Below are 12,731 nucleotides of genomic sequence, written 5' to 3'. Positions count from 1 at the left end.
GCCAGAAAATGTTTCATCATTGCTTCAAAAGCTCTGTTCACAGCCTCACAATTTATTTGTGTAATGCCCTCAAATTTCTGTGACCCAGACCTAACATATTGATGGTAGTTTAAAATGAGTAGGACTCCTTTTGCAGGTTGCTGTGACACTACATCAATTATTCGTTTTCATGTCACACACTAAAATGCCCAAGTGTAAATAAATTAATGATGGCTGCATTGCATTCAGCTTTACCAATTACAGGCCCCTGGAATTCTCTATATGCAACATGTATGTACCTTTATGTCAAGACTGGGACATATTGAAAAATTAACCAAAACTTAAGGCTGTGTGAGAACATAATTATAAATGTGAACTCATCCTTCATCAGCATACCAATAATTCCCAAACCTACATTACATCATACATTGTCTTTGATATAATTCAAGAACAGGTTTTATTGATGACGCACCCAAACATCTATACTGTGGGAATACCTTTAGAGGGCTAGATTCTCTTATTTACATAACATTTCCACAAAGTCATACAAATACTTGGTAGGTTTCATGTCAAAGTATAGATATTATACATTAAACAGAACAGGGCAATTAAATGTTCTATAAAGCATTTGTCACGACAAATATACAAATGAAAATGGATAAAAAGAAATGACCAATCATTAACTACTCCAAAATAAGTCCTACTTCAAAACAACTAGTTTTTGGGTGTCCATGAAATAAGGGGGGATGTGGCTCTTCTGTTTCTCTCCTCAGGAGTTCTGATCAAGGCAGACTTCTTATGTGGTTGACAGTCAGTTTTTAAAGGCAAGAATGAGATAAATCAAGCAGTTTGTACAGCGAATCTTGTCCTTTTTATTTGCTGCCTCAAACACAGAAGAAGTGTCGGACGTAAGGAAGACGGTTTTGCACTTCTCTTATTTTATTCGGGGTGGGTTCTCACTTGATATGGAGCACTTTTTCATCCGTTTTTAATCGTTTGCGTCTAGGCTGTATAAACTCCTCCTCAGAGTCATCTGTGTCATCGTCCTCCTTCTTTTCCTTCTCTTCCAGGGACTCAGATTCAGGTGTTTCAGGGAAGCTCTGGCCAGGAAACATCTCTTGCAGCTTCTCCTCAAAGTACAGGCTCACTGCCTTGCCGGATATTGCCATCTCTGATCCCGCCTGCCAGTGGAGGACGAGGGGGTGGGAGAAGGAGGAGAAGAAGGCGAAGAGTGATATGTAGTAGGCAGGTGTCAGAGAACCATTGAGCACGAGGAATGAATGGGTTGAAGCAGAGGAGGCAGAGGAGGAGGAGGAAGAAGAGGAGGAGAAAGAGGAGACAAATTAGATCTGGTTAAGATTCTCGGTGGCAGGAGGTCCCCGGCTCAACCTTGCTGTACAGAGCAGAGATATCCTGCTCCCACCCATCCCACTGTGGCTCCATGAAGCATGCCCAGAGTTAGTAAGGCTGGTTTTAAATACTTACATGCAGTTTAAGGACAATTACCCCAAAAGTGAGGATGAAATAAAGTACTGCAATTTTTAAAGATCGCTGAAAACCTTTAGCATAAAGTTAAAACAACATTTTTAATAACACTGACACAAGAAAGCTTAGAAGTTACATGTAAAGAAAGACCTACATTGTCCAGCCCCTAATGACTTCCTTAGTACTCAACTAAAAACAGGCCTGGCTATTTGGAGCTAGCACCTCTGTGAGAGAACAACCTGTGGCCCCAGGAAATTTCAGATTTAAGGTAATTTCAAACACACTGCCATTCTCACTTCCATATACTTTCATACAATGTGCAGTGTTTGTATACGCTGCGCTTAAGCTGAGGTGCTTTCTTTTGCAAATATACACCTTACGTATATTTTCATCTACATAATTTGGGAATCAATTTGAAATCTCAGACTTAAGCTTTGCACAGTCCCTCATGAGTCGAGAAACAAATCTATAATATTTTTATTGTGCAAAGTAAATGTATCAAAGTAAGAAACTTGCCTTTACTGAATCTTCAGAGTCAGTGTTACCTGTCATACTGGCCTTACCACCAATCTTGTAAGTTGAACATGTAAGTCTACTGCTCTTACATTTGGTATTTTAGGGAAAAGGGCAAACATTTCCTGGAGCCTCAGTGGGAGGGGTCAGGACATTTGTGCTCTATTTGAAACTGCTTACCTGCGAATTAATCTGTTTCTCCTCATCATAAACCTGGATTATTCGAGACATCTAAAAAGGGGCAATAACATTACAACAAAGACAATGAAGCAGTAAGGGGGAAGAAAAGAGTTCACAGCACAGGCAGGTTAGATAACAGATCAGAAATCTGTTTACGGCCTACTGTGCTCAAGGCTATAAGGTGTGGATTTCCAAGTCATTACTGCACTAATTAACAGCAAGTAAAGCTTTGTATAGTCCCATAGGGTAAACACAATTACTGGTAATGTGAATATTTGGTTAGTCTAGAGATTTTCTTATCTAGTTTACTTTTCTGAAGGCTTTTCTCCTTTTTTATTTAGTGCTTTTTCACCAATTATGTGTAACAGACCTATATTACTTAATAAGAGAAAATACTATTGACCCCCCGCATAGATATTTATACCATACACTACATGTAGGATTCTCATTTAAAAATGCACAAAGCAGAAAAAGTATTTCAATCAAACTAAAATCTAAACCTTTACATGTGTTAAACTTGACATGGGTAATGTCCTCTTACCACCTGAAGTTATGTGTAATTAAGTAAATGTACTGGCATCAAAATGTTGATGCCCTTCTGTTATGGTTTTGTTATATGCTTTACTATTGCAATCTAAATTAATTGAACTTAAAACAATTATTTAGCATTAAAAACAATCACCATGCTTGCTGTTAATTTCAGTTTCAATCATTGCATGATTTCTGATCACTAATAGCCAAACAGGTCTCTTCTGTATAAAATAGAAGCTCCCTCATGTGGTTGGAAGATATATTACACAGGCATACACTGTGTGGTATGCATACTATGTATTTCGCTTCCAATATCAACAGAGGGTATAATTCAACATCATGACTGATTTAACTAAAACCCACAACGGCAACAAAAAATAAAAAAATAAAACATCCAATAAACTTTAAAGTACATCATTCCCCTAAAGAATAATCTACTTGAAGATGAGGTGAAACGTAATATACACCATTAAGTTATCACACACACACTGGCCATTCAAAACGGAATGTGTCATTTATCATTGTGATGCTGGCAGTGTTAACAAGTCAGTGTTTCTGCAGGCAGTGTGAAAAGAGACCCCTTTACACCCCATCCTCAGCCAGTGTTAGTAAGTTTACAAAACTGTGTGCACAATGCAGGCTGCAAGCACCAAAATCCACTTTCTTTTCAACACGTGGCTTTGTCTTTAAAATAAGGTTAGACTAATATCGGTTTGCCAACTCCAGCCTCATTGAAGCCTTGTTTTGTCATTTACTCATTGCATTGTTTACTTGTGTTTTATTAAATTATTTATCTAGTAACTAATATTTCAGCCTTGTTGTCAATCTTACCCATACCAGTCTAACCCTTGCATGCACACACAAACAGATGCCATTCCCTGAAGCAGGCTCAAAACTCATGCTGCTCACCTCATTGTACTTTGCACAGTTTTTGAAGACCAGGCGCATATCAGATACAAAGTCCTGGGTGGACTGGTAGTGCTGCGAGCTCCGTAACTGCAGCTTCTTCTTTATCCTTTTCAGGTCCATGGGCTGCTTGATAATCTTGTAGTAATTGGGCACCTAGATTAAATAACACAGGGTCAGGCAAAATCAGTTTCAGATGATGGCCAAAGGATAAATGGATGCGGGCTATGGCCAAAGAACTAAGGTATGTTCTTTCTGCATATAATGGTATTTCATGAAACACATTTCTAGGGCTCTGCTCTATCAAATTATACCCATATGTGTGAGGAAATTTGCATAAACTGCCTATCAAGAAAGAGCCAAGATATTCTATAAGGTTCAGAAGTTATGAACCAAAATCTACAATTGTTTTTATTGTGCCACCATGAGTTCAACTGCTCTAGCTTGAGTTGTCTACAGTGGTTGACAAATTGACCCTCTCTGTAGTCTTAGCTCTTACTGTTTAGAACCTGATACTTTTAGAACAAAGATTCGTAAACAAGGTGAAGAATAATCCAAACAGTTTCTTGAGGGTTGCTAGCATCAGCACTGTTACACTGAACTCACACCACTGATTACGAGCCTAAATAATCCAGTAGTGTGAGGGGTTTACAGACATCATCACAATACTCCTGACTAAGAGTCTCTATGATTTCAAATAGTATATATTAAACATATTTGTCATTTGAAATCTGAAGTGTGAAAGAAATAGCAATACAATATTCAGCCGAACAGCCATAATAGCCAATCATAGCAAGCTGTCAAAGAAACAACCAACTGGGCGTAGTTGTAGCAGCATCTTACACTGGTCTCATTTGACACCTGCAATACAACCTTTTTATCTAATTCCTCACCTTCAGCTCATCCTGTAGAATTTATAAGCTATGCTGCTTTCAGGCTACTCAATAACCTTATACAGTTTTTCCTCCTCTTTTTTTTCTCAGTGCAAAAAATAGCACACAAAAGTTCTTCTTGTTCACAACAAGTTTCTGTGAGATCTCTGGAACGGGTACACAACAGGTAAAATTGGTTGTTATAAACAGAGTGTGTTGTGCTGCCTCTTGACTAAATCATCTAGTGTGTGCATTCTTAAGAATAAAATATTGAAATCCTGTCTCTGTGTATGTGGTCTTCCACATAAAAAAAAACAAAAAAAAAAAACAACATTTAAGATTTCACAGTCAAAAAATATGAACGTGATTATTGCCTCTTCCTCCTGCGGTAAGCGTATTGTGTCACTTCCTGTTTCTGCACACTCTTGGGTTTCTGTCAAAAGACTGTTCACTGATTAATTGTAGCTGTTATTTTATGAAAAAAAAGTTTCCCTACACAAGAATTACTACTCGAGACGTGACATACGCTTGTATTACACAAGCGCCCGCTCTACTAAAAGATAACTAGCTAACCTTAACTAACACAGCACTTATCCTTTAGCAATGGCTTCTCTGTCTCTCCTTCTCTCACTTGCTCAGTGTGTATCATGTTCCGATTTTCCTCTGCCTCCTTTAGCGATAACATTATGTGTAATCAGTGCAAGGTTTGTGCAGCTTTAGAGGCGAGGCTCCGTACCATGGAAAATATTCCAGCTAGTAGGTGGTAGGTGGTGCAGGCCAACCTAGCGTGGCCCCAGACTCTTAGATGGTGCAGCTGTCTTATCCAGAATTATGGCTGGTTTTATTAGACAACCGACAGTATAACAATCCAGAGTTGAGCCTAAGATGCAGAGATCCAGTCCTACGCGCCTCTCTGCACTGTCCTTACAGCAGTCCCCAAAACCCCCAAATGCCTATAGAGACTGTGTCTGTATCCCGACCAACTAAATTACAAAAAGTCTTGCTGAAACTAGGTTGCATAAGGAATATGTCGGTCTAAATGAGTCAACCCAATGAGTCATATTAAGTCCAGTCCTTTATTAAGAGTTTTTGATTGCATTTTCTGATCTTCTAACTGATTTAGTGCTTAGTACAGATAAAGTCATCATAGTGGGTGACAGTAGTCTGTTAACTCTGAGCAGCAATAACTCAATCTTACCCATAGATCTCGCCGAGCTAACTTCAACTATTACCTCCTCAAAACTAACAACCTGTCTGCTAGATCCTATTCCAACTAGACTGCTCAGAGAAGTTTTAATTGAATAGATATGTTCGTATTAGATATCAAGAATCTATCTTTAGAAACAGGTTATGTACCACAGGCCTATAAGGTAGCTTTAATCAAACCACTACTTAAAAAAACCCTGTTTTGACCCAAGCGTTTTCGACAATTAGGGACCCCTTTATTTCTAAAAATCCTTGAAAAAGTAGTCACAAAAAAAATTATGTGACCACCTTTACAGGAATAATTTGTATGAAGACTTTCAGTCAGGATTTAGAGCTCACCATAGTACAGAAACAGCACTGGCAAAAAGTCACCAACGATCTTCTCTTGGCTTCAGATAATGGACTAGAGTCTATACTTGTTCTGTTAGATCTTAGTGCTGCATTCGACACCATTGATCAAAACATTTTATTACAGAGACTGGAACATGATATTGGGATTAAAAGAACTTCACTAGGTTGGTTTAAATCTTATTTATCAGATAGATTTCAATTTGTTCATGTTATGAATGAATTCTCCATGCAGTATGGCCAGTATGGCAACATGTGCCACAGATTACTAGGCCAGTAGGACAACATCGCAAACACTAAATGAAAAATGGAATCTGTTACATTGCTGTGCATATACAGCATAGCAAAAACAAAAATAAAAATAAAAACACAGCATTCATTTGTGAGAAACATAATACTGCATATATAAACAGCTGCATTTGCACTGAATTTCTCCCTTAACTCATTTATCACTCATTAATAAGGTTTTAATATTCTTTTCCAACATGCAGGCTCTATGAAATTAAGTTCATTTGTACAGCTAGAATGAACTAATGAATTATTAATCAGAGAAAATAAATGAAACAAAACATTAGCCAATAAAAATGGAGAAGCGTCAGCAGCCAAATTAGGTCACCAAATTTTTGTCAGATGATCTGTCCTAGTTTGCACTTATATTTTGGGAACTTCAACTACATGTTACCACTGCTTCAACAATAAACTATAAAACCAACTGCCATTTATTTTGCTTTATGAGTTGCCATGAGATCTTCTACAAACTTAACTCAGAGTTTAACTCAATGTTGAGAAAGACTAATAAACACAACTGAGAAATTAAGATACTTTCCCACTGTGAAACAGAAAGAAGGGAATCACTGAATACTGCATACATAATAATGTATGTAATAGTGTGTTTTGTAGAGACACTTACAGAGTTAGGAACAGGTTCCCTAAAACCCACACTGAGCTCATGACAGAAGATGTACAGCAGGAGGCGTTCACATCTCTGCAAAAAAAGCAAGAGAGAGAATTAGCTGCCACACAATAATCATGAAGTGCTCCTGTTAGGATATGGTGGCTGTACTAACCCTTTGGTCCTCAGGACTTAGGCCCTGCTCTCCTTTAACTTTCTTGGTGTCGTCACAATACTCTATCTCAGGGTTGGTCAGACTCCGGCAAAACGTGCAGAGGAAATCACCCCTGAGAAACAAAAATCATACAGAGGACAATGTGGTACCACCATACCTGTTTGACTTTAGATCTGAATATTCAATAACAGCCTCCAAAAGAAATGTTTCAAACAAAATTTAGAATATTTTATCACAAACTGTTGAAATATTAGGTTATAACTTGTCTAAATCCTCTTTCCTTTTTCTTTTCGGTTTTCATGATTTTCTGTTTTTTGCTAATACAACTTCTCCATGTCTCAACGTCACTAAATAAAACGGTTTATAATAAGAACTTCACAAAACAAAGAAACAAAACAAAAATACTAGTCATAGCCTTACGATCATTAAGATGTGGTTTTTAAAAGAGTGCTTTGGCGGTGTTCAACAACAAGTAAAGAGCTGTTACTTACTTCGGGAAGATTTTTATAGTAGGTACATGGCATTTCATGTGAAAAACTTTGGGACAGTGGTCGCAGCATAGCAGGTCGCCACCATTGATACAAACAGCACACCAGTCTTCATTAGGGTCATCGTCTTTCCCACCAGAATTGCCTGATACAGCAGAGGCACCACTCTCTTTGGCCTCTGTCCCCTTATCTACATTTCCATTAGTGAGTGGGGGGGCTGTCGTGGTGCTGCTGTTGTTCTCAGTCGACAAAGAGGTAGTGGAAGTCATAGTGGTAGCGGAAGAAGGGGATGTGGCTACAGTGGAGCCATTTAGTTCAGAACATGGGGTCTCAGAGTGGGGTTCTGTTTTGATGCGCTCCCCTAAAGCCTTGACAGGATCTTGGCCTGCAGATACAACCCCTAATACGGGGAGTGGGCTGTTCTCAGGACTGCTCATCTGAGTAAAAAATAAATAAATAACATTGTTATTTTTTTAAATTTTCACACAGAGTTAACTTGTATCTGTTTGTATATAGCCCCAGAAGCAACAAAACCACAAAAAGGCATTCAGACAAAATAGGTGATTACATTTCAGTATAATAATATTCGGTGCATAAGTTAACTTCCCCTCATATTTAAATAGCAAAAAGAGTAGAAACTATTATTATTAATTGAAATTAATTCAAGTAAATTTGTAATTAATTTAGGGGGTTTAAAACCTTTGCACTGGCATATCTGACAAAGTACATTTGTTTGTTTTGGAATTTACATTTTTGGTCAATTATCTTATCATATTCAGTTTAATTTACTTGTTCAGGTGCTCCTGGACTAGCTACTAGATGGAGACTCCTTGAAACGAGGCGAGTCAAATCACAATAAAAGCTAACCACAAGAACAAAGTACTACAAATAACCAGGATTGCAGATCAGTGCAGGATGGTGTTATTGCATTCCTAAACTCTTCGGCTTGTTATAAAACTAATAAAAGAAGAACTCATTCATACCATGCAGGCACTTCTTCCAGTATCTTTGCCACGCTCTGTCTTCAGCGAAGAAGCTGGGCAGGTGTAGCCATCCTCCGTTCCAGGCTCTTGCTTCACCCTCACCTGCTCCACTGCAGAACCACTTCCTGTTCCCGCCCTGCCTGCCGAGCTACAGCTTAAACACAAAGAAAAACAAACCACAGAGAACATTATTGCAGTTGTTTTAACTAAATAACAACATCAACCCCCTTAAATACTGTGACGGCCCTCAGACTTGTCAAGTTGTTTTGTGGTCTACTTGCAGGTAGCTGGAGGGGGCACTAATTAAGGTGGTTATAACCTGGGCTTAATGTATTCTTACCTATAAATCCATGACGTTCCTCAGCTGTCTTAATGGTGTATTTGAGAAATAAAATAAACAAAGATCAACATCTTTCGGCTTGTCCCTTCAGGGGCTACCACAGGGAAATATGTTCTGCACGTTGCTTTGGCATGTGTTTTTACACAAGGTGCCTTTCCTGTCGCAACCCGCAGCCTTCTGCATCCCAACCCATGTTCTACCAGTGATCCACCAGTCCCCCCTTAAGAAACGAAATAAACAATTGTGGTAAATTAGTGTCCTTTGTTGGGCTCATTGGTATTACCTCATGTGGGTTCCATCTTTTTTGTGTGGATGGTTAAAGTTTAGGGTTGTTTAGGGGTTTTAACCAGTTTCTGGTAGTGATGGTGAAGAGACGATCTTACTCGAATCTGATGTTCCAGCAAGTACTTCACTCCAGAGATCATTGTATGACGAGCATTGACCATTTATTGTATTTGCTTCTCAACTTAGCCAATGACGGAACAAACAGTAAGCTCAACCACACTTTCACAAACAGTTTCATACATACAAGCTTCTCAAAGTATGGCAGAATCCACAAAACTCTGTGAGAAACAGTGTGCCTCCACAGCTACACACTGAACCTTTCACTTCTACCTTGTTGTGGTCCCCACTCCCAGGTAGTCAGTCCCTGTGCTCCAGTTACCGTGTCATGTATACTCCCTTCATTAGCTCAGCACTAGCATTGTTCCCTTGACCGATAAACCACAAACTTAAAAGGTAAACTACCAAGGCAACCAACAAAGCCAAATGATGTTACTAATGACATCATCAGTACGTCTAAACGTAACACAATACATTACAGTACAGAATACACAATATAAAGAAAAACAGAGGAAACCCTCATTGGCTCATACAGATGGGTCAAACAATCCTGAAGGGTCAGTCCATGTATCAAGCACAAAAAGCAAAACCCCGTTTCGATGAGTGTATGGCTTTGAGAAAAAAAATACAGTGACCGATACTACAGTGACCGATACGACAGTGACGTAAGGAAGTGAAACGCCAAATTGTGAATATCGGGAAATGGTACTTTTGATTCTATTCGTACTGAATGGAGGAAAGGAGACCAATATCCACTGATATTTATAGAACCATCAAGAAAAAAGGAAATTTTCTCCTGTCTGGGAGCATCTTTTTCCCTTTCCTCTTTCCACTTTTGCTCAGTTTTCATTTGAGTTAATTATGTTTAAAATTCCTTTCTGAAGGACTCATTTAAAAATATTTTTCACATGACTGACCTTTCCATTTTATTTGCAAGTTTTTTATTTCACGTTTTTCTCTTATAATTCCTTGTAAAGAAGGTTTTTGTACATTCTGCATTTGACATACTATTAGTCATATATTAATTTGGTTATATTCAAACTAATTGGAACACACACAGACACACACCTCTTTCATTCAGTTAGAACTTTATTATTAGCTGGTTATTTAAACAGGAACATTCATCTACATGTCAGATGGGATAAACCACATTCAGTCTCCACACGCTTCATCCACGTTGCCTGCAATATTTTTGTAACCCAGCAGGCGTCACTATTGAGTGATACATCAACACAGTATGAATACTGTGTCAGCACAGTTAGGGAACTTTGCCATACAATCCATGAAGTCTCATCTACCTATCAATAGTTTCTGGTTGCTTTCACTCACCATCAGATTCTGGTGGTGAATTTAAAGCGAGGCTTAAGGTCTATCAGGGCGACTATGCCCTACCTCAGCTGAGAAGTTGTGTCAGTGTATTAAGCACTAACACAGCTGTTTATTTATGTTTATTAAACTACTGACTTGGACTCTGGTGTGTTAGAATTTTCTAAAATACCTTCAGGTCATCTTACCTGCCTCGGCTGCCTGTACTGGATGTGCTTGAAGGTCGTGCTGGTGTATGAGCATTGGACAGACCTGTAGACAGAAGTGAGACAGGAAACAGGTGAAAGGAGGAAATAAAGCATAAAACAAGTAAACAACACCTACACAGGAAGCTATGTAGGTCTGAATGAGAGTCCCTGCATGTGAGTCTCTGATTGTGTATCTGAATGTCCTTGTACCTGAAGATCCAGGTGAGTGTGTGGACAGTCCAGGTGAAGCATTCACATCCACTGAACCCTGCTGATTCTGCGTGCTGGCTGTGATGTAACGAGACAGGAGATGCCCAAGGTTGCTAGAGCCCGCATCTTCCAGCTAGTGATGACAGAACAATGGTAGTGAAAATATCAACAGAGAATCAAGTTGGTCAAAAGTAATTCAGGAAAAACTAACTCTCAATCAAGGAAAACACAACCCATTAGAGGACACATTGTTAGAGCTGTGTTACTTCTGATGTTTTATGTACTTCCTAAGATTTTATGGTTGTAGATCTTTTCTAGTCATTATGGCAAAATTATTGCTGCAAAATTGGGCCACCACCAGTTACCTAAGGCAGTGAATCACATACTTTTGGCACACACAAAAGGATTGTATAATTTCCAACAAGAGATGAGAAAGTCATTTTTGTATCCCGTTTTAGGACTTCGGGTCAGTATCAGAATCTGATCTAGCTTTAGATCATATTTGTGTAGAGAGAGACATTTCTAATAGGCTTCACGAACTGTCAAGTGCTACTGAATATAAATGTATCATATTTTATTGTCTGTTGTTTTGTTATTGGTAATTCAATTTCTAACTTTCTAACTGTCATGTAAAGATTCATTTGGCTGACAAAAAAAAAAACAGCAGTTGAAGATTTCTTGTTGAGACTGACATTAGAACGAGCGTACCTGTATGGGAGGGATCTCAGGTAGACAGGGCAAGTTTTCAGGATTGGTGACGGAGGGGATGAGCTCAATGGGACCTATGATGGGGCTCGCAGGGCCACGGTGAGCATGTGCTCCGGCCATACTGGCACTCGTGGGGCTTGTGGGGTTTGCGTTATGGAGGGGCGCCACCGGGAAAGGGCCTGCGTGCCCAGGGTTGGAATGCTGCACAGAAAAAGAGAGGGAGAGATAAAGGAAGAAACGATTGTAGGAAGGAAAGAAGTAATAACGAGTCAAAAGGAAGTAAAGAAAAATGGGAGCACAGCAACAATAAGAAGGTCATTCACTGACTTTTAGAAAGATTGTTGTTAATCAACATGGTTGCATGATCATGCATTTGGGTGACGACTCATGCTGCACAACACACAAATGACAAAGTAGGAAAAAGGTGCCAAACCCCTGATTGTAGTAAGAAACGAAACCTTTGGTGGCTCATCTCAGATTCTATAGACATCTGGACAAAAAGAAAAAGTGGCTGGATATAGTGGAGTTTTCTTTTACCTAGTTTTACATGCAAGCATTGAATGTACAACTTCATTTAGTACACATTACTTAAACAAGTAATTAGCCTTGTTAGGATAGATAGTGTATTTACATGCATTTAAGTAAACTGGTTACTCAGAAAAATAAGCTTACTTGTGTATTTGGGGAACAGAGTTTACATGCACTTAAGAAAATTGGGTACTGGAAATTGGAGAATACATGCAGCATACGAATAGTCAGATTTCTCCTCCACCTTGGACATATTGTGGACAAATTGTATCTGTATACTGACAGTAAACACTGCATTCTGTTTCTTTCTTTTTTTTTTTTTTTGCATTGGTTTTGCTGCAAAGTGACAGCGAAAGTGGAGATGAAGGGAAAGAAAGTGGAGAGACACAGGTGATCCACAGAGCAAACTGTCGAATAAGAAAAAAAAAAACTGCGGTGCAAAGTGACTAATTTAGACTTCTACAGATAATTTGCATTAGTTAAATTTTCAGTCCAACGTTGTGCAGACTTGAAAAAGTGCCAGCATTGCCC

At 38.9% G+C, this 12,731-nt stretch overlaps 1 protein-coding gene across 5 annotated transcripts in view; it reads right to left on the bottom strand.

The window, feature by feature from the left end:
• Positions 1 to 407: 407 nt before the first annotated feature.
• trim33 (tripartite motif containing 33) overlaps positions 408 to 12,731 on the bottom strand; it is a 28,715-nt gene continuing 16,391 nt past the window's right edge. For 2 of the 5 annotated variants that reach the window (XM_067527828.1, XM_067527831.1), the window contains exons 11-21: positions 12,106 to 12,162; positions 11,673 to 11,873; positions 10,965 to 11,097; positions 10,755 to 10,818; positions 8,559 to 8,712; positions 7,579 to 8,012; positions 7,088 to 7,199; positions 6,931 to 7,005; positions 3,598 to 3,750; positions 2,158 to 2,208; positions 408 to 1,160 (exon numbers count right to left, since the gene is read on the bottom strand). In XM_067527828.1, coding sequence (XP_067383929.1) covers positions 936 to 1,160; positions 2,158 to 2,208; positions 3,598 to 3,750; positions 6,931 to 7,005; positions 7,088 to 7,199; positions 7,579 to 8,012; positions 8,559 to 8,712; positions 10,755 to 10,818; positions 10,965 to 11,097; positions 11,673 to 11,873; positions 12,106 to 12,162 — 1,659 coding nt within the window. In that variant the 3' untranslated portion in view covers positions 408 to 935. The remainder of the gene's footprint in view (positions 1,161 to 2,157; positions 2,209 to 3,597; positions 3,751 to 6,930; positions 7,006 to 7,087; positions 7,200 to 7,578; positions 8,013 to 8,558; positions 8,713 to 10,754; positions 10,819 to 10,964; positions 11,098 to 11,672; positions 11,874 to 12,105; positions 12,163 to 12,731) is intronic. The other 3 variants (XM_067527829.1, XM_067527830.1, XM_067527832.1) reach the window with 3 other exon arrangements.

Source organism: Channa argus, chromosome 13, assembly GCF_033026475.1.
Source record: "Channa argus isolate prfri chromosome 13, Channa argus male v1.0, whole genome shotgun sequence".
Classification (NCBI taxonomy): Eukaryota; Metazoa; Chordata; class Actinopteri; order Anabantiformes; family Channidae; genus Channa; species Channa argus.
Note: the sequence above shows the minus strand (reverse complement) of the source record. Positions and strands in the feature narration are given on the sequence as shown.